Source organism: Solea solea, chromosome 14 (genome assembly GCF_958295425.1).
Source record: "Solea solea chromosome 14, fSolSol10.1, whole genome shotgun sequence".
Taxonomy (NCBI): Eukaryota; Metazoa; Chordata; class Actinopteri; order Pleuronectiformes; family Soleidae; genus Solea; species Solea solea.
This window is the reverse complement of record NC_081147.1, coordinates 13591049-13613365: the sequence shown is the minus strand read 5'-3', so window position 1 is coordinate 13613365 and position 22317 is coordinate 13591049. Positions and strand designations below refer to the sequence as shown.

The 22317-nt window shown below is 42.1% G+C and overlaps 1 protein-coding gene across 2 annotated transcripts in view; it reads right to left on the bottom strand.

Moving 5' to 3' along the window:
- The window catches only part of nlgn3a (neuroligin 3a), a 114190-nt gene that overhangs the window by 53652 nt on the left and 38221 nt on the right, over positions 1-22317 (bottom strand). For both annotated transcript variants that reach the window (XM_058649545.1, XM_058649547.1), the window contains one exon: positions 20293-20442. In XM_058649545.1, the coding sequence (XP_058505528.1) occupies positions 20293-20442 (150 nt within the window). The remainder of the gene's footprint in view (positions 1-20292; positions 20443-22317) is intronic.

Genomic DNA, 22317 nt, shown 5'->3' with positions numbered 1-22317 from the left:
AGCTTTTGAAATAGTGTGTATGATTACCATAACACTTCTACAATAGTGGGAGTGTGCCCGTCGTGTATTGTTGCATGTAACACAAAGGGCATGTACTATACAAAAGACACTTGTAGCCAAGCCCTATCTATACGGATAACAATATTTGCTTTTATTTTCTCAAATGCAATTAATATTGAAGTCCTGCCTACACTCAGGGTCCCTACATTCACAACATCTGAAGTGTTCCTTTTTTCATTTCACTTTGCTGTTTGTCCTTTTAATCTTGCAGGGCTAAATAACTAGGTTCCAGCAACAACAAAAAGGTTAGATCTCACTTTCTGTTTCATCTTAGTCTCTTGCGATCGCCAGGGACGTCTACACCTCTTGCCGATGGGGGATTGTGCCAGGTCTGTGTTTGTTTGGCTCTTTCTCCCTTCTCTTCATTGCACTAAAATCTGCCTGACACTTCAGCAGCATGGCTCAGGCCCCACAGGAGCGAACGTCAGATAAAATGTCACCATGGCTTTCTTCCATGTGCCCTATAGTCTGTCCAGACACGCTGCACACCTGAGAGCCTGAAGGCCAAAGCACAGGGTTCAGGAGGGTGAAAGAGGTGGCGTAGAGACTGAAAAGCATCCAGACTTATCAATGTTGCTGCCCGTGCCTTCGCTGGCTGCATTTATCATCATAGACAAAATCCGCTTTGATGGATGATTAGATTAGACATTTTAACCTTAGAGCTGTATGATTAAAATACAAATAAATCATTTATGGTTCATCACCAGAACTAATTAAGCACCTTTCCTTGTTACAGGGGAATTAAGTATTGACGATGGGATGAGAGTCTGCCATCGCCACCACCGTGTAACGTAATAGCCTCTGAGACTCAAACTCTTGACATCCAAAGTCAAATCTGATCCCTTGTTTTATATACAGCAGCAGCGGCAGCGGCAGCGGCAGCAGCAGCAGCAGCAGCAGCGGCACCAGACCCAGCTTCAGATGACTTTCCCTAATGAGGGTCAAGTGAAAAAGCAAACTGGTTCTCTCACAGCCGAGCACTGGGGCGATTGCCACCATCAGCTCCTTTTAGCTCAGCTCTCTCTGGTTCACGTTTCAGAGAGCACAAACACACTCGTTCCAAAAGGAGCTCATCCTCGCTCCTCCACCCAGCCTGACTCCGCTCACCCCCCCCTCTCACAATACATTAATAATAGGGGGAGCAGCTCTTGCAGGTAATTTGATTAAATACGACGTGCCTGCTTTAAAGAGTGTGCTGACCGAGCAAATATATGACGGGAGGTTGTCGGAAGAAATTGTCACCGTACTCGAACATGACCCTGGCCTCGGCAGCTCGGCTGTCCCCTCTCCATCAGCTGAACGTCACCACATCCTCTATTTACAAAGGACATCTCTGAGTGTTATTAGATGAAAAATGTTATATGCTCCAGATTAGCGAGTTTGTCATTCACCTCATTGTGATGCAAGCCCCAGCACAGCCTCCTCCCTTTCCCCGAGTTTCTTTTGCTTTATTTCATAGCAGACTCTGGTTCATACAGTTGAAGTGTGGCTGCTAGCAGCACAAGCCTACAGGCTTATCTGGGCCACATGCTCATATTTTCAAAACAAGTATACTGTAAACAACAACATAAGCTCAGACATTTGTTTAACACCAAACTGAATGAGTGTAACCAATTCCTACCAAATGTGCCAAGGGAATCCTATTAGCATAAAAATAATAAATCCTTTCTCTTTTGTTAACATGCTTATTCTATAATTATAATTTAAAAAAAAAATGACTGAATTTGTGTGATAACTTATTTCATATCATGTAAAGTTTATATTCTCCTTTTCCCCTGGTGAACTCCTTAATCTCTTTCTGTATTTATTCCCCCACTGTCTTCCTCCTCTGCCCTCAGGCTCGGGAGGGCTGACTAGACTTGGGAGGGATGTATTGCACTAAGATGTATGAATGAAATGACAATGTCATCACAGTCAGAGGGAAAAACGTTCATTACACAGATTGCTTTGTGGTGGATTCGGACAGTTGAGGCCAATGTCACTTCTCTCTCTCTCTCTCTTTATTCTCTCGGTCTGGCCGACGCGCTTTGTTGTTAACTTTGTATCCTTCAGATTCAGGTTACCTAGAGGTTAAAAGGCTGGATAACTGACTCAACAACAACGCCGATAATGGGAGGGAAACAGACGTGTTCTAATGGAAGGAAGGATTCCGAATCTTATTAGCAGGGCATCTTGTTTCAGTCAATGCTGCAGTCACCCCTCTTGACAGCATCAGCTGCGCACAGTTGGCATGTACAGAAAATAAATAAACTCATTTGTGTTTATTGAATCACACCCCCGCCCCCCGCCCCAAACCGCCACCCAACATGTAATATTTCACTTGAGAGTCCAGCCATACCACAGCCAGTTCCTTCACTGGCAGTGGAATGGATAACGGTCTATAATGTCTGTCAGCTCTCTCTGTGGTGCTATCGAGGCATATGCTGATGACAATACTTTCCTCTTGTCTTTGACAGGTTAACTACGCTACAATAGCTCCCACATTCGGAAACAGGTGGTTAATGCTCTGCCTGTCTCTCATCTAGGATAACGGGACCAGGCATTAGGCTGTGGCTCATTGTCAGTATAGCACTCTTACTTGCTACCTTTAACAGCCTGTGCAATATTGACAGATGTGTACCATACTGTGCTCCAGAGAGGAACCTGAGCGCTCTCAGCCCGAGAATCCATGATCCTGTCCTATGGATTGGCACGGAGGAAAGCCTTGAGTGGCAGGCTCCTGCTCTAATTAAACCAGCAGAAGCATTAGTCCCGCTTGTGAGCAGTTTTCATAATTACCTGCAATTCATTCATTATTTAACTTAACGAGGTAGCTCAATGGCCAAACATACAGTGGGTTGGAGGCCTAATTTGAGGAAATGCCATACAGGCAGTTGATACCTGAGGTTTTCGCTTGAGTCACCTGCAGAGCTTGTGTAGGATCAACTATAATGCCTGAATAATAGGTCTTATCAAATTTTGAACGTGTCTGTCGGTGTGGTGATGTAGGCAAATAAGAAAAAAAATGACTTTCCTTTGGCAGTTCCCATTAAGTTCAAATGAAATGTAAGTATGACCTTTCTAAGCTCCTTAATTCAGCTAAATTGGCACCAGAGGAGGCTAATTTAGCCTTTTACAACATGGGGGTAAATGGGCATTAGAGCAGTGGTGCCACCAGCAAATGTTACTGGACCCTGACTTGTTTGCACATAAAAAATATGTTTGCTTTCTGTCTGAAAAAAGATGGGACTTTGCTTAAAAGCCTTATGGTTTTCTTTTCTCCCTGCAAACTATTTACCGTGAATAATGCATTTAACTACTAACCACCAATTTTCACCACAGACATATTGTTAGTAAATGTAAATAGGGTTTAGATTAAAATGCAAATGAAGTGTGCAGTATGCAGAGCATAGAGTCAGCATTTTATAATCCTGCATGAAGAATGTTAACTTAAAGCAGGCCCATGCATTTAGATGCCAGAACTATGATAGCAAATCATGTCCAGCTGTACTCACACCTCAGCCTGCTTGAGCTGGGGGAGATAATTACACACAATTCATATCTAAAGTGATGGGGGTTCATGATCAAGTAAGACTGGTGTGATACAACCGCGCAAAATTATTGAGTCAGAAGATAATCTGTTATGATGCAGCCCTTACACCACTTATGGTAATTCATATTGTTCTGCATTCTCACTCATACATAACAGATGGGTGCACGGATCACAAACACACTTTAAGTCATCTCAGCAATGCCCTTTCATATTTCACAGTAAAAAGGTGAAATGCTCTCCATGTGTCGTTAATGTCAGTTTAGAATCATTTCAGGTCAAAGGATCGAACACTTCCTGTTTGAGTCAGGAACAGAAGCAGCAAGCATACTAAAAAAAAAAACAAATAATAAATAAAACTTACAGGGTCTGGCACTTTCAGCAGTTCAACTATTATGATCTGTGTCATTGAGTTTCTGCCACTCAGGAATCCATATCCTTTTTAATCCCTGTCAAGAAATGTTAACTTGATTACTGTGATATTAAGCAACAGATACGCTGCCTCAGAAAGCGGTGTGTTGCCTGTGGGCACTGGGCTCACTGCGGTGTTAACAGGGAAAATGAATTAAATTACACACATGTTCCTCTGTAGCAGTCTGCAGATCCTGTTTTTTTTTTTTTTTTTTGATTTCATCAAATATTTATGGAACACTGACATCTATTTTTGTGGATGTATGACTTACACGGTGTAGTACGATGGCTATGTTTATATTAGACTTAGCTCACTTGTAGCTGGGTTACCGCTCACACACACTGGTATTGTCACTGCTGTGTTTGTGGCACAGCTTGCTGTTGACTTAAGGACTACTGTGTTTGGGAGAGCAAGATAAGAATATGCAGTATAAAGCAAAGGCCTGGGAATCTATGGTGCTGTAGCAAGTGTTAAACTGTTTAAACAAAGCAGCATGCATGGTGCTTTGTTTGGAGCATGGCGATATCACAACACAAGTCATATAAAAGCCAGAGTAAAAACACTTTCTCCGTCTCCACTCGCATAGAATAGTTTAACCAGACTTGTAACTGTGCTCCAGTGACCCAGAAACACATATTTCTAATTGTTCTAGATGGCCTCTGGGGCCCTCTTCACAAAGCTATGACCTCTTTACGATCAGATCCAACAGAGCCCCGATGATCACAAACCCAAAGGAGAGCTGGAGTGAATATGATCCCCTCAGGCATGGGAGTGGTCCCCCGAGCAAACGACTCCAAATGCCACCTCCATGTTTGTCTGTGGGTCATGTTTTAATGCGGTTTCACAGTCACTCTGCTTTGTCAAACGGACACACCCACCCGAACGTCGGACACCCTCGAACAGGTCAATTTGCTCTCCCTTTCCTCTAGAAAGTGCAGTGAAAGCAGAGGTGAGATGGACTGCATATGCTTTTTCTACCTTCCTCAACAATCTAATAACATCAGACTGCGGTGAAGCGGCGAGGTCGGCCACTGCCCAAGGTCACTCTCTGCCAGGTCCACGGCTGAGGTGGTGTGTGTTCATAGGGGAATAGCAAGCAAACAGCCAGTTAGATTTGAGTTGACCCGAGATCCACCCCTTTAATGCAGTGTAATACATATATAATTGAGAATGATAAGGACTGTGCCATTTAAAGTGTTCCAAGCATAGTGTTGATAATTAGTGACTCAGGGGAACAGACAGCACTTTTTTCACAATACAACCAGGAGCTGTTAAGGCTTGTGCTGAGATCCATGCCACTGCTGACAAAAGCCACGTAAACTGATAAAGAATTATGTACTCATCAAATATGATTGGTTAAAGTGTATAATTTGAAGACAGAGCCACGACATCTTTCACAGTGCAGCTTGGGCTTCTGAAATAATATTGATACTTCTGAAAATATTATCCAATAGAGTTCTCTATCTGTTTTCTGGGGGACATGTCAGGGGCTAATTGTTAAAAATTGAGTTATTGAGCCGTATGCCCTTCTCCAGGCCCTGAAGGACTAGCACCAATACAAATAGCTTCCAAACACTATTGGAATTCAAGTAGAGTGGGCCAGACTTTACCCCAGCCATAATATTGTTCTAATAATTGGAGCTCACAGGCCATCAAATATCATGCCAGTTTGCTCAATTGAATCAGACAAGATAAGAGAGAGGGAGGAGGAACGTGCATTTGCAATTTTTTCCATAACATGCAGCACTCTGTAATGAAAATTTTGCAGGATGAAAACATTTTGTAATTTGTCCTCAGGCTAACTTTTGTGTAATATGGTATGCGGGAGCGTTGTGGCTTGGACAGCACTACAAACAAGTACACATGCAGGCATTATGCACAACCAGTCTCTTGGCTCCATGTACAAAGTTGATATTTCACCTCCCCTCCAAATGGGAATGCCGCAGTGATAGGTGCACCAAAACACCGTAAGTGGATGTGTAATGTAATCAGGTAATTTGATAGGATTCATTTTGATAGTGTCCTGCTTAAATTGAATATTTGACGGTGCAGATGTGGGGTGTCAACTGCCTGTCTGCCACACTCTGCAGTCAGCGCCGCAGCACTGAAATGATGAGAGCTATATCACTGTCCATCAGAAAAGGCAGTGGATTACTTTTTTTGTGGGAGACTGCTGACTTAGCATGGAGCAGAATAAGGCTGTGCAAAGGCAAGTGGCAGCGCCAGATGATAATAAAAATAGCTGTGATAAAGGTGTAATGGATGTGGCATTGGGATTAAAAAAAAAAGAAAAAAGAATATCATACGGAGGCGCGCCGTTGACTTGGTCTGATTGTGCACAGACAATCTGCACTTACGGAAAAACATTCCGCTGACTCCCTTTGCATTCATTGCGCTTATCACCTGTGAACAGGATGGAGGCAGTGATGTGTCCCATCAGACAATTGCCATTCAAAAGTGTTTGAACATGTTTCAGGGCACTTCAAGTTGCACACCAAGTGTAATTAGAAAAGCTGCTGATTAATGCTGCTGTGGATCCAGATGAGTCCAGAAAGAGTATCTACAGTTGCCTCAGTCCCAGACTGTGCTTCTTGTCAAACTGACAAGCTCTAAACATCAGTCAAAAAGTAGAACAAATGTAATTTTTACGAAAGACACTGTGACTGCGGTAAAGGGATAGAACAAATCAATACAATAAAATGTGTAGTTGATGGTTCAGCTTGTTTTTACTTCTTTCCGAGCCGGGTTTAATCTAGCACTCAAGCTAGAGCATGAGGGTAAAGTGTATATGTTTTCTGTTGGTGTTTCTGAAAGAAGGCTGTAAGTGGGATGGAAATTCACCGTTTGTGCATTTAATGTTCTTTAGAAAAACACTGTATTGGTTTCTCTCAGCGACAGCTAAGAGCTGTAATTGCTGAGATTAGACGCACTAACTAGCCCAGCATTCCTCCTCCATGCTCCCATGGTATATAATATACCCAAAGGGAAACGTGAATAATAAAGACTTCAAATGACAGGCACACAGCAGGGTTAATGATAAAGGTCAACTTGCCAGCATGCAGCCAGTGAGTGGAAAGGGCAAGAGGCATAGGTTCACAACTCACATGGGCTCCTTGCCAATATACAGGAGCAGGACCCACAGTTTTCAAGAAAACCAAATGAGAGCCGCTTCTCTGCAGTGACTGTTCCCAGAGCGGCTGCCATGTGCCACGCATTTCACTAATGCTTTTATTAGCCTGCTACATCCTGTTAGTGATGAGAGAAACTAATACAGTTTGATATGGGGAAGCACAGCGGGGCTCATATTGTGTAAACAAACAGGAACAGATGAGACCGCAGAATATGAGGAGCGCAGTCTTGTGAGGTTGTGGATTTTTGGTGTTTGGCTCACACTGCAGTGTTCAAGTGCAGCAACTGTGCTAGTGGAAAAAAAACAAAAACAAAAAAAACGCTGGGTAAAGAGACAGAGACAGTGCTCCAGAGGCCAAGCATCGGTTTGACAGGCAGCTCCACAGAGAATGTCAGCCAACACCTGAAGCCACGCAAGTCTGACAAGGCACTCAGGATTTATCAACACATTGCACTGCTATTATTCATGAGGAAAGTGGCATTCAACAGCGGCACCTGATGCTCACATCAGTCCTGCATGATATTTACAAGAATCCCTTGAACTTCTTTTGCCAATGAAGAACGAAGCTTCTTTCTGTTCTACAGCGTAATCTCAATTAAGCCCTGCTGTTGATTAGGTACCTTGTGCACAGCTTTTGAAAATCAGTGGGGAATGAACATGATAAAAGAAAAAAAGCTAAATCCAACAGAATGAAAGTCTGACATAATGTTTTTTTTAAAATTCCTCTCTTTCCCTTTCCATTAAGTTGAAAAAATGCAATGAGTAATTCATGCATTTTATTTTAAACTGACTTCAAATGTCAATATATTTCATTTCATCTCACACACTTTTGTTTAAGGTGATGCTGTTATTTACAAAACTGCTCTTTGTATCTGTAGTGAAGAATGGTTTAATACAGAAGACCTTAGAGCGTGAATTCAGAAAACATCTTCATCAAACTGACAGCACAGGCTGCCAATACACGCAACACAACCAAATAAAGAATGTTGCAAGTACATGGAAAAAAGTGTTTCCAGAGGACACAAAAAATGGATTTCTTGTCTATATGTTTCTTGATGTGTTTGGTTGTTTGTGTTGAGGGTATTTGGCTGTGTTGCTCCTGTGTTTGATCACATTAATTTGAATTTATTTTGCCTATTTATATGTATTGTGCGGTCTGTTCTGGGATCTCACAGCTCTCATAGTGGACGCCCACATTTAATCATCAACATAATGAAAAAGAAAACTGACAAAAGCTATAAACAAAGAACTTAGTACAGCTTACATGCACCATTTACATTAAAGACACAGAGGCAGAAATACTAAACACAGAAAATATCCCTTAGTTTGCCCTGATTCTCTTTGCATGTTGTAATGACACGATGTGGTTTGTTTACAGGATGTAAATATGTCATTTCCACATACATTGCTAGATATCCAGATTCTACACAACTCCCTTTCCTCTGTATAATGCACTGTTTTACTGATGTAATTTCATTTTGCCTCTTCAGGCTGCTGTTGATACATAACTCCATTTTGCTGTCATTGCTGTCAATCCTCAGCTTTCCACGAATGAGACATTTTGAAATCTTGTCATGAAGCAACAAATGCAATGCGAGGAGATTCAGGTGCGTGGATAAGCGCCGGAATTACAACGATCTAACTCAAGGACTTTCTACAGTGCTGTTTTTAGTTTCTCTTTTATTAAAGAAATGACACTTTTAAAAATTAAATAATTAAACTTATTTCAAAATGCACGACTTACAAGCATATCATAAGCAGTCATAATTTCCTAATTAATATAGGGTTCCTATAGTGCAGCTGCTGCTCCAGTTAGTAAAAACAGTTTATGTCATGATCGCTGTCCATGGTGCTGATTCTCCCTACAGGAGCACCTTATTGCTTCTGATCCTTGTTGCTGAATCTTGAAGAGTCTGCTCCAGAGCTTCCTCTACTCTGGAAATTTCTGCCTATATATATATATGTGGGTGTGTGTGTATATATATATATATATATATATATACAGTTCAACTAGTTGTCAGCTCATCATTAAATGTTGTAATATTTTCTCATCTATTTAAATATTTCTAACCCTTAACTTGGAGAGTACACCTGGCAGTTCAGGATTCAGTCTCTATCCACTCCTACATTACCTGAAATGCCTACAAAAGTTACATCAGCAAAAGCTAGTCAGGCAATGGTAGTGCCCACAGGATTCCATGTTCGCTGGTTTAAAAAGTCTTTCCAGTGTGTTCTTATTCTCTACATGTACCTCCAGAGGATCTCCTTTATGGAGTTGAAAATAATAGACTGGCAAAGGAGATGGAGGAAAATCCCACTTGGATTGATTTTATACAAATCAAGGCGTGTAAATAGCTGAGTGACGGCGATGGCTCTTTTTGCGATACACAAGGATATTTTGCAATCCTGCAGCAGATAATTGATTGTGAAAATGGTCCATGACATATTTGATAGACATATCCGGTGTTATGGCTTATTCAAAACTACACATGATCTTGTAAAACTGGCTCACAGAAAGCCGGTGCTTGCTCTGTGTACAATATAACCTGCTATGGATATATTGCCATGGAATTGTTTACTATTTCCCTTCTGTGGGTACTTTGTTTTAATTGACTACATTACACTGGAAATCTGGCACTGCACTCTGCTAAATTAACAGCACCTTTATCATCTTCCTCAAAGTTCCAAGTAGTCACGATCCTTCCTGTATGGGCTAAAGCTCTCACTACTGTCCTTTTGTCCTTCTAATAATAATAGCACACTCCCACTCCAGAGGTGTGATTAAAAGCTTTGTGACCAGACCTTGTTCACATTGTTGTCTCTTGTAACCTCCCTCCCTGTGATTGGTGCGTTTCCACCCACTGTGCCAGTGCATCACAGACTATTACCCTACATGGTAAACCCCCCCCCATTTCAAACTGCCCACAATAATCCATTATTCCAAAATGTCCACCCACTTTTGGTTAGCAATCGCCTTCACTACCACTTCAAGTGCCACTCTTTACCAACCGCTCTTTACCAACCACGCCCTCAAGGTTGTCACTAATGCAACCTTATTATCCTCCCGATTCCTCTCATCCTTCTTTCACCTTGTCAGATTCATAATCCAGCTCCTCACCCTCTTAAAACTCCCGACTCTCGCCTCCGTCAGTCATTCTGCAGCAGCACTTTGTGGTGGCAGCTGTGGAGTTCCTTGCACCCATGTGAGGACTCCTGACCTTGATGGTTGGCTTGGCCACTGCTATGATTAATGCCTCCACAAGACAAGAAGCAAGTTCCTGACCAATATATATCTCCTTACTCATTAATGTCTTAAAACACACCTGATGATGGACACATTTAAGCCTGACCCTTCCTACACTTGGTACTGCTGGAGAAAAAAAGTAATGAAAAAAAAAAAAAAAAAAAGAAAGGAGGGACTTTTAGATTTACACAGGGTTTTTTTTTCCCCCCTTTGGTGCGGCATGATCAAACACGTCACACTGGGCTCATCTGGAAGGTGTACACGCTGGCTTCCGTTCGATAAGGCTGTTACCTGTATGTATTTTGCCCTGAGGAAGAAGAAGCATCTGTGTGTGTGTGTGTGTGTGTTTCTTCTTGGTTGTGAAGTTAAAAATCCCTCAAGGACAAACGCGCGAAGAAGAAAAGCTATGCTGCCATTAGAAACCCCACACTCCCTCCTCGAGCAGAGAATAAAGCAAAACAAAGCATTCAAGCAATGAATCACAACAGATAGATCTTTCAGGGTCCCATAAACAAGAATACCAATACAATACAGACTGACGTTTTAGGTCTTCGAAATACAAATATTCACCTTCGGGTACACAATATATCTTGCCCATGCCATCTTCTGACAGAATGATATTTGTTCTAAGACTTCATTCTTGGATATGCACTGTTTTCTTTTAATTGATTTTTGGTCTCCATGTCAATATCTCATTGGAGAAACAAAACAGTAATTTGCAGCTCCCATTAGTCATACTGTGTTGTATTTTCTTGTGGCGTTCTGTGCCCAGTGTACTCCTAACGCATTTGCATGTATTACTGTTCCAGCTTGAGCGTCTTACTTTTACCGTTATCTAGAACTTTTCAGATGTGCAGAAACCTTTGTGCTCCATTTATGCCTCGGGCAGGGAAAAGACAATATACTGATTTGAACAGCTACACGTTCCACGGTCATGATGTCACAGTATGTCGTTGATATGTTATGCAATGACATATTAAAGGTTGAAGGGACTTTTAAATCATGCCCTTGAGAAACCATGGTCATTTTGCAATTGTGAGGCAATAAACCAGTCCACACATGACTAAGTATAGGAGGTCGCAGAGAAGCCCCTGCTGGTGTGGCTATATTTTGGGATTTAGTGGTGCGGCTATTAAAAGGGCATCTGGCTCTGAAAGCAAAGGCGAAGGGCAGCCAGGGATTCACACGAACCTCGGCAACATCTATTTGTGCACATTATTAGGCTCTGCCATAAAAACTAAAGGTGAAAGAACAGCTTAATCACTGCATTGGCAAGACCTGCCACTGCACATGCACGGCATTATCAATTGCCTGATGAATATGTTATTTAAGTTGTACACTCACAAATGCACTCAGTTTAAGGGGCACTTGAAAATATGAAAAAAAATAATAATTGGCAGCCAGTGACGTACCTGGAAATTGCAGCTCTAGCCCTAAATCAATGTAAGCTTGGATTGTGTAGAAATATCCCTTGTTTTCAGGGCCACGCCATGTCAGTGTGAGCTGCTTGGTAAATATTTGTCTTTTGTCTTTGAGGTGTCAAATCGGTCAAACTTGTGGTTTTGTGAGCCACTATATTAAATAGAAATAATGTTGATGATGCAAATGAAAAGGACGTCCTCCTCCATCACTAACAGTAAAGGTCAAACATCTTGCAATAAAGTATCTCAGGGACAAACACTGACACAGAGATGACATTTTCCTTCAGTGAACCACTGTTCCATCTGTGCACTCCATATTGCCATCTTTGGTTGAAGTGCTCCATTCTCTAGAGGACCCCTTGACCAGATGAAAGCAATTGTTGGGTTAGGTCTTTGATGTCTTTGAAATGCATATTTACTGTTTTGGCTAAAGTACTGCAATCATCTAAACATGTTTTCATCTCAGGGCAGTGCTACAGCACAGCTTGTATCTGCATACTGAGAAGAACTACTGTACCTCAGAAATGGACGTCTTTAATGCCGCAGTTTTCTGAAATGTCATGCTTATAAAATACAATGAGCTTTGTTCCTGTTTGCAGTTGCAGAAAGATGAAAACGGAGGACAAGTCATTAACAATACATCAGCAATCTGAGTTCAAGTCACAACAGGGAGGGTAGATGGAGACATGCTGTTCTTTCGCTGTAGTACATCTTACTACAACACTGTTATGATGAGTCCGAGCAGGTGCTTGGCTTCAATAACTGTAACTCAGAATCTTGAACGTATGTCGTCCTATATCACAGCTGACTGAATCTTCACTCAAACGATAAAAGACACTTTTTAAAATTCAGGTGCCCACATGGTTTCTTTTACCAGATGTCCAATGGGACAAATAAATCCACGCATACATTTGCTGTGAGCTGCACACGATCAGACACTTAAAACTGATTCCCGAACAAAAGTCTCTTTGTCACCGATGAACTGATAATAATTGATTGCTGCATTTCCTCTGACTGCTTCACATTGGAGCCAGCCCTCTTTGCAAATGAAAACATTCTCTCTTTCATAAGCAGAAATTTGAATGACAGACCCTGCCTCAATGTAACAGATAATTATACTTCAAGAACTGACATACACTGAACGGCTAACGCTGAAAAAGAGGAAGCTAAATCACAGTATAGAGTATAATTAGAGTATAATTTAATGTAAACGATCTTTAGGATTATAGCTTTTACTATAAGCCTATTAAGCTTTGCAATGTGAGTGTATGAATATTGTTTCGTATTCCAGCTGGTATTTATTTTCAAACAAAATACTGCGTGACGGAAATGCTGGAAGGCAACCCTGCCTAAGGTTCCAGATTTTGGACATTCCCATCAGCGTGTGAAAACACAATTAGTCTTGATTGGTTCCCCTCCCTTATCAACAGACTCAGTTCTCTCAATCACGGCGGTCTCCTGCATGTTGAAATGACACATTCACTGATATGAGCTGGAGATTGCGCCGCGTGCCAATCAAAACCCAGTGTCAGGCACCGACTGAGAACTTCATTTTCAAAGCTAATGATAAAATATGAGAAATGATTATCATAAACACAAGAACCTTTTCCTGAAACAACATAATTAGACGCAATCATAAAGGAGTCAATAACATGCAGGCTTTAAATAAGTGAGCAGTGCTGCTGCGTAGATATCATCATATTTTTGGCCCCGCTTGTGATGTTTGTTCATCGGTGCGATAGTCAGCATTATCCCCCTTTCTGTATTAATCAACTCTATTTATTAAGAGTTTTAAGCTATAAAGGACACATCCTCTTGGGACAGTGAAATGCTGACTTCTAAAAAAACAACAGGCCAGGGCTCAGCCGTGTCTTAAAGAGCCGGACATTTGTCGCTGTGTGTCTGGCGAGAGCGGCTTAAGAGTTAATTTCCTGGCAGTGATTTGTGAGATAGCGGCATCAACAAGCTGCTGCAGACTGAACCATCAAAACCACCAATCCCTCACTCCCTGACATTAATAGGATGAATAAATGTTTTTGTTCACTGCTTAATTTGGATCAATTTATCCAAATGGCACCAAAAACAAGTAAATATCCATCCCAGGCCCCCTTGTGATAATAAAAGACAGCGAGAACTCACTATGCCTTTGCTTTTTTCTTCCACTGACTGCTTGCGATTTCTCAGTTCGGCACCAGACTCGTATATCAAAAGACAACTGAAATGACTGACTCTAGAAACCCTTAGTGAGTGAGACTTGTGTTATAGGAAAGGGTTTATTTTAAGTCAACTCACTCTCTCCACACAGAAGGTTGTCATATCAAATTTTATTCCATAGTAACTCAGAGAGTGATTTTTCCGATTCCAGACGTCCGTTGTGATAAATGAAATGCACTCGGTTATACAACATCCTGCACATGAACTCGTAAAAAATGTGACGTTCACACACACACACCATTTAATAATAGTGAGGAAGGGATATAATAAAACCACGGAGGATCAAAGATGAACTCAACAGCAAGGAACCTGTTTACACCCCGTCTCTGCGTGTTAGCATTCAAGAAGGATGTGTTTGAGGCTTTTCTACTCAGATGTTGAGAAGCTGTAAATTACAGTATTACAGCGCAGAAGGACATTCTTTCTGTTCTGTTTTTACCAGTGACCAAACTACTTCAGTTATATGGTCAGGACGTGCTTTTTCCACGACTCGATTGTATCACAATTGCATTCTTCCTTTCCCATTCATGCCAAAATTAAAAGATATATTTCAGCACAGCGGTAGAAATACAATTTTTGTACGCAGCCTCTCAAAACAGGATTCACCGAGGACCTTCAATGTGGGCCGGTCTTTTCAAAACTCTGGATCGCAGATAACGCTGATGAACTGAAAGTAAAAAGTAAACTGGCAAATGTGACTTTTAGCTTCTGCTTATCGAGCCATCATCCAAACTTCTAATAGACACACCATGATTCTGGTGGGGCTGCGCAAAATCTCAGATTTCTTCACACCAAAATCAATTCATTTTAATCGATTTGTTTTCTTTTTATCTTCTTAAAAAACAAACTACAGATGACGAAGACATGATGCAAAACTAATTTTGCCTTTATTTTCCCTTGTGGGATGAAGTGCACCAAAACACAAGCCTTGAAACACGTATACAAACGAGACCATAAGTCTGTTGTGGTGGAGTAAAATGACACCGAACCACTTCCAAATGACCCGATGACACTGTGCCTCTCTTGGGGACAAGCTCTTCCCCCGTTATACAGTAGCTGCCTTGCTTTCCTTCTTGCTACCATGCTGTGTGTATCTAAGGAGAATCGGTGGGAGGGGTCAGCCCACTGTGGACCACCGGAGCTCGTCGAGAGCGTCTGCAGTGGCAGTCAAAGAGGAAATTCGATTCCCATGAAAAACAAATCGCGCTAAACAACAAGTTCAAATGAATCCATAGAATCTATTTATCGCCCAGCCCTAGATTCTCTTTGATAAAAAACTCACAATACATCACGATACCATTTTTTTCCCCCCCCACCTCTAAAAGCCACCAGTCTTCTTGTGTGTTCATAGACTGACTCCATCATGTTGAGATCATGGGGGTTAAACAACGGCTGCACGTTTGGGTTCGTTGTAAGGGCACAGAATTAATGTGGGAGGTTCTTGATGGTATTGTATGATGGATAAGAATCTAAACCCCTGAGGTACAAGTGTAAATGGAGCCAATGCTTTTATAGCACATGATGACAGCCTATAGTATTACTACTTAACCAACAACCAGCAGAATACAGCAGCTGGGTCAGGGGGTCATGAGCATGCTGGGTGCTGCTCCGCTCTCGGTGGAGCTCAGCAGTTATATTCTGCAGTGGGGGGAAAAACAACTAAACAAACTTGCGTGAAAGATGATATTTTGCTCAGCAATAGTGTTCACACGCAGCAAAAATACCCTCCACTCCCCAAATCCCTGGCTGAATTACCCACCGTCACCATCTTTGGTTGAGTAGAAGGACATAACGGAGAAAGGCAGAGTCACTTACGGCACACACGAATCAATGCTGAATCACCCACACTGCTGCTGCAGCGCTGCTTTGTCGTACGCTATACAGTAGGTTGGGGTTACTTTGATTGGATCTAAAACTATTCTTTTGAGGGGCCTGAATAACTTCAGTAGACTGAGGTGACAGACCCACTAGAAATGGCTTTGATCACAAAGATATGGCAGATAAACATCGCAGGTCACAAATAAAACCTGGCAGAGGTGAAAACTCCCAACAGCTACATTCTGAACTTGACCATTCTGCTTTTTAGAGCCGTTGAGAAGCTGAGAAGAGGGTCTCACCTTGGCTTTTGGCAAGAGAAGCAGCCTTTGTTAATTTTTAATGCATTTGGAAAGTCGTAATTAAGTCCCCTCCCAATGGACTGGGAAATTGACATGCTCTGGAGAGTCAGTGAGTAATTATATTTGTAAAGAGCAGTGATACAAGACACTCCCCCCTGACTGGGACTCATTACACATCATTAGATAGGCACAGCAACTAAGTACACGCACACGCTGACCCCACACACACACACACACACACATTCACATGGACAGATGAGTCACATACTTTGAGACGCACACACATCAACCACATTGTCTCTGTCCCACACGATCAAACAGATCAATGAGCAGAACTCCAAACACTGTTTCTCTTTGGTAAACACACTCTGCTCCACAGGTCCCTGACCCGAGCAGACTGTGATGAGTCCTGACAGGACAGTCTGGACAGAGCGAGACTCCATTTGCCACGTTGTGTCTGGTGATAATCACACCGCGGTGGGTCGATACGCGATCAAAGATCACACGTGAGAGGACTTCACATTAAATCCAGATTTGAAAGTTTCCAAAATGGGGCCTTGTGAAGTCTTGTGGTCCACCCTTTGAAGCTATAATTACCATCACAGGTCTAAGAGATGCAGGGAGATGATAGAACAGCACTTGAAACTTGGTACAGGAGAGGCTGCAACTTGACACATCATAGTCTCTGGACAGAAGTCATTCATATTCCTTTCATATTGCACCGTAACAGCGTTTTTCCTCTCCGCGTGTATTCTGCAGCTGCTGGGACCAAACTATACAAACTCACTGAAATATAGATTCAATCCACTGTGTCTTTTGGTAAAAGGCAAAAATCTATACCTCATAACTCAAAGAGCATCATCTTTCTATCATTTATAAAAGGCAATCAGGCTCCCAAATACATGCTAATGTAATGAAAATGAAATAAATGCAACCAACATAAAAATAAAGCGTTCATCACTGACGTTTACTGAGGCGTGGTGCGGACTCATTTGTTGAAATTTGTTGTTAATTTCTTTTCTATCTCCACATTAAAATGCTTTCATTACAGATTGGTTAGAGAGGGCTGTTACTGCCTAACAGGTTAGGAGTATTGTTGCTGTGAAATGAGCTAAACACTCAGATTGTTGTGTGTGTTTCAAATGTGTTTATTGCATTATTCATGCCACACTCAGATTGCCCAGGGAGGGTGGGAGAGCTATATTAGTGTCAGAAAGTGGAGTTTGAGTTGCCTCGTCTGCTTTTACTTTAAACTCATTATCTTGTCTAATTCTCTCCCCTCCATTATTCCCTCATCCCGTTAAGCAGCCTAATTAAAAGCGCTTTCATTTTTTCATTATATTTATTTATTTACTCCCGTATATCAAGAAGAAACTGGTTCACTCTGCATATATAATCTGAATTAAATATTTTTTTATTATTATTATTATTATGTAAACTCTCGGCTTACTGTCAGACGGTGTGGTTTTGGCTATACAGTGTCAAAAACAAACAATAAATCGACTCCCCTTAACGCTGATAAGGCTAGAATACATGTAATTAAAAGGATTCTGCACGGCACAGTTGCAACTCACACTGAAAATCTGCCGACTGCGAAGTGTTAATTGGCCCATCATGGTCCAATTTCTCTCTGGCCGTGGTTTTATTTGGTTTATGCGAGCGTATCTGTAATAACAGTTTAAAGCCATACCATGGGGATGTTATCAGACCATGTTACAGTGATGGACATCATCACTCAACTACATGCACGACTTCTCCTCTGCTCATTTCTCAGAATGGCTGCTGGGGTGAGCTGCATTTCTGTAAATGTGCGTGCCTGTCTTTTGAGTGTGATCCGCCGTGTGCCGCGCGTCTTCCTGTCTGTGAATGCAGGTGTGAGAGTGCACGTGCGCACACGGTGTTTGAGGGCGTGTGCATGAATGCCGAATGACATTTAGCAAAATGTGGCAGCGAGAGAAGAAACATCTGACTCATAATTGAAGTGCCATGAAAGAAATATGATCATGAATCTGTATTAGGCTTACGTGCTCAGCTTTAAAGCAGCTGCAGGAGCGCTATACGCTGCATGCCCAAGCCAGCACTCTGACTACCTTACCCCCCCGGAGGCTGATTACAATGCTTAAAATGATACTCCACAAAAATGACAGAGGACAGCACAGCACGATCAAGACAAGCAATCCTGATGATAAAATCGATAGGCTGTGTAGCGCTCTCATCTCCATGGGGATGAATGTAGTGGTACCACTGTGATTTCACCACACTAGTCATTTTAGTGTCCATGGGATAAAGTAGCACCACTCCTCCATCACCTCCTGCTCTCCACGAGTGGAGCTCCATCAGCGGCAACTTGAGGCAAACGGCTCTTTTAGGAATAAGGCTGCTGATGAGCTCTGTTTTGCTGACTATCGCCAGTCAACAACAGACCAACCACAGATTGTTACAGCTCGCTGAGCCCAAACCTCTCTGTCTTTCGACCGCTGGAAATGAAGCGATGTTTTGTGGCACCTCATCACAAGTTCTATATGTTGGGAACGACGTTTATTGCTCGGTGCAATTGACCACAATGAGCCACACTGATACACTCTCGGTGACATGTTCCTTCAATATTATTGTCTGTGGATGCTGCATTTAATGTCATATACAATAGTTTGCAAAAGTCTCAAAAGGCCACCGTTATATAATATAATAACACATACAAATGTGACAAACATACAGTTTTAAAATATTTTTTTTTTTAACAACAGCACGACCATGGCTCTTTTAAACCCGGAGAGTAACCTCAATAATATTATTCGTCAAATCTTTTTCTCTCTCTTTTTCATGTCGACAAACATCCACCATGAAAAACATCTATTCAGGACAATGTTGAGCATTACATACACATGTTGTACGAGTTCAAACTCACCGACAGCCTGCTAAAGACCAACCTTTAGTCATATCGTTCCAACCCAAATGCCAGCGTTCACAGAATACGACGGACATAAAATCGACAGAGCCGCCGGTGCCCCGAGAGTCAGTTTGCCGACTTTATGACATTGTCCTAATTGCTGCTGCAACTCAAAGCGCTACGTTTTACAATTATTGCAGGATCACAGTGGCTGATTTTCAGGCTCAATTTAATCACAGCTGAAATACTCAGAAATGATAAGAGTACCATTCACTTCTCTTTAAATATTAAACCATAGTAAGAGACGGTTTTAAAACGAGCTTTAAAAAAAAAAGATTGTAAATCCTTTTAAACTGTGTGTTCCTAACCTCATTCCTAACATTTGCAGTAGGCAGTACGTCTTTTGCGGGAGCAATAGCCTCCAGGCTAATGCCACTGGCAAGATAGTCTGAACGCAGACTTACAGACAGTTTTAGATCTTGTTATGGGATTTGTTGACGGTAAGAAATATGTAGAACAATCCAAACAGCCTCTTGTATGTTAACAGCTGCCAGCAGTGTAAACAATATGCTAACAAAATAGGAATGTCATTTTCTATTCAAAGTGTTTGTAGTCGCTACGCAGCCACTGTAAATGTAAAAGGAAATGTGTGAGGAGGGAAATCAGCTGTGCCAGAGAGATGGATGGAAAAGGTACAAAGCTCGGGTAGTGTGCTAACAAACTCCATTTTGTGTTGCTGCAGCTGTTTCCATGGAGCTCACTCTCCTTCTCTCTTCCTCTGCCTCTCCAGACACACTCTCGCTCTCTCACTCACTCACACACACACACACACACACGTGTCTCAAAGAGGATTCAGCTGTGTGAGTCAATCTGCAACCAACCGCAACTCGAGAGAACACCTCACACTCTCTAACAGACTCTTCTCCTCTCCTCCATCTCTGCAGCTTCAACCCATCTCATCAATTTTTTCTTTTCTCCCCCCCAAGCTCATTACAATAATTTCTTAATTTATTCTAAATCCCAGTCACAACAACAAACCTACATTCAGCAAACTCAATGACTGTGTTTTCGATACAAGCGTCACATCAACAAGAAACACGGGGACCAGATTGTGCATTCACGGCGCTGTGTTTTCACGGGCGCCTCATTTGGAGTGCATGTGGCAATCAGCGGCGCTCATTACACCTAGCTGCCCTACAAACATGGCCCAGAAAAACGTCCTTGAAGCAGGAATTGCAGAGGAGGGAAAAAAAAAGAAGAAGAAGAAGAAAAGCTTACCGAGGACTCCGACGCGGTAGTTGAGAGTGATAACAATGACATTTCCATAGCTGGCCAGGACGCTCCCATCGATCATGTTGCCCGTCCCCTCCATGTAGGACCCTCCATGGATGTAGACCATCACGGGCTTGGCACCAGTATCTCGTATGTCTGCAAGAGCGGCCATCATTAACACATTCACATAGTCGTCCACCCACGCAGATCAAGGATCAGCTCAGATTCAGACAGAGCGGACAGATCACATGATGGCCACAAACAAACAAGCTGAGAGTCACTTCCCAGATACCAGCTATGAGGACACAGACAGTCGGCTGGTCTGCAATGATTATTTTCTATCTTCCAGCTGCAACAAATTAATTTGCACTCATCATGTTGAGTTCAACTTCATTACAATAATTGGCCATCTCAGCTGAAAATGGTCTTGTCATTTACCTGGAATGAACCAAGCCATTAGGGTTGGATTTTTGTTGCATTTGGTTTTGTGCAGCCTTCCAGGAGGCAGACCCACTTCCCAATATAGACACTTAGGAAGCCATTAGGGAGAATAAAGAGAGAGGTAGTCTGACACATCTCCTAAACAGGGAGAGGCTAATCTGGCTCGACAGTGACAGGGAAAACGCACTGGCTAATTACACAATGCTACCATGTGCCTTCTTTTCACGCAGGCCTATCTCTGTGCAACAATTTATTTGCACAGCCTTGCTCGACATTGCGGGCAGTTAAATGTGTGCTTCAGGATTGCAAAAATGCTTATTTTATTTCAGAACTTGGGCTTGATACCCAGCTGGAATGACACTTCAGCCAGATAAAGCACATCCACGGGTAGAGGGAAGAAAAAAGCCTCTGTCTGAGAAATAGACTGAATTACTGACTGGCTAGCAGGGAGACAAGACAAGAAACTCGCTCTCATTTTCACTCCTGCTACCCCCGTGTTATGTGTAGCGTCTTGCCTTTCCCTCCCTTATTTTGTATCACTTTTGTCTCTCTCCTGCCTTCCCTCAATCTCTCTTGAATTCCCTGGAACACCCAAAGCCCTGCGAATGGTGAAAATATGAGCGGGAGGGAGGGCCAAGAGTAAGAAATACAGAGAGGGACAAAGACACAAGGACAGGCCAGAATGAAGGAGGGAGGCAAGGAAATGGGAAGAAAGAAAGAAAGAAAGAAAAAAGAAAGAAAAAAGAAAGAAAGAAAGTCAAATTTGAAAGGGTGGTATTGTATTATGAGTCAAAATTCAAAATCCTGAAGAACAGCTAATCGCAGACCACATCCTGCACAGCACCAATCTGCAGGCACTGCTCATCGCTATGCATCCCATCACATTAGCACCCAGGACAACTACTTAAATGCATTTTGTATAGACACGGTTCCCGTGTAACCTCATAGCAGAACTCAAGCCTTGAGTCACAGCTTCTTTTTTTCTTTATTCCCTTGGTTATTCATGGCCCTGTTACGTTTAAAAGCAAAGCAATAACTTGTACATGATGCAGTCTTATTTATGGCTTTCTTTATCTCGCTGGTATCTGAGAAGGCTACACAGTGAAATGTAATTTATAGCTGACACTTCTCTATGCACACACTTATCTAAACACGAGGAGGAGGGAATGCATGGGTTGAGAAAGCATGGAAGGTACAGTCAGGAAGGGAAAGGGAGATTTTTTTTTTTTTTGGGGGGGGGGGGGGGGGGGTAAAGGGGAAGAAAAAAAACATCAAAATGATATTCCTCACAAGCTACTCAAACAAATGGGCCACAGATACAAAGAGAATGACAAAGAGTCAGAAAGAACAGGGGGCAGAAATAAGAAAAAGAGATTAGTCATGTCAGTGTTATCAGTCACCTCTTTTGTTGATTCACATCATGTCTCCATGACAACAGTTAAATCCCTCTGAGAGAGTGTTACACGACCACTTGTTCTAATCTATTGATTGACTTGATCTGATGTGGGAGGATTCACACAGATGTGATATGCAGTTGTCACTGACACTGACTGGAGTCACAGGAAAATATGCATGCATCAGATCCTAATT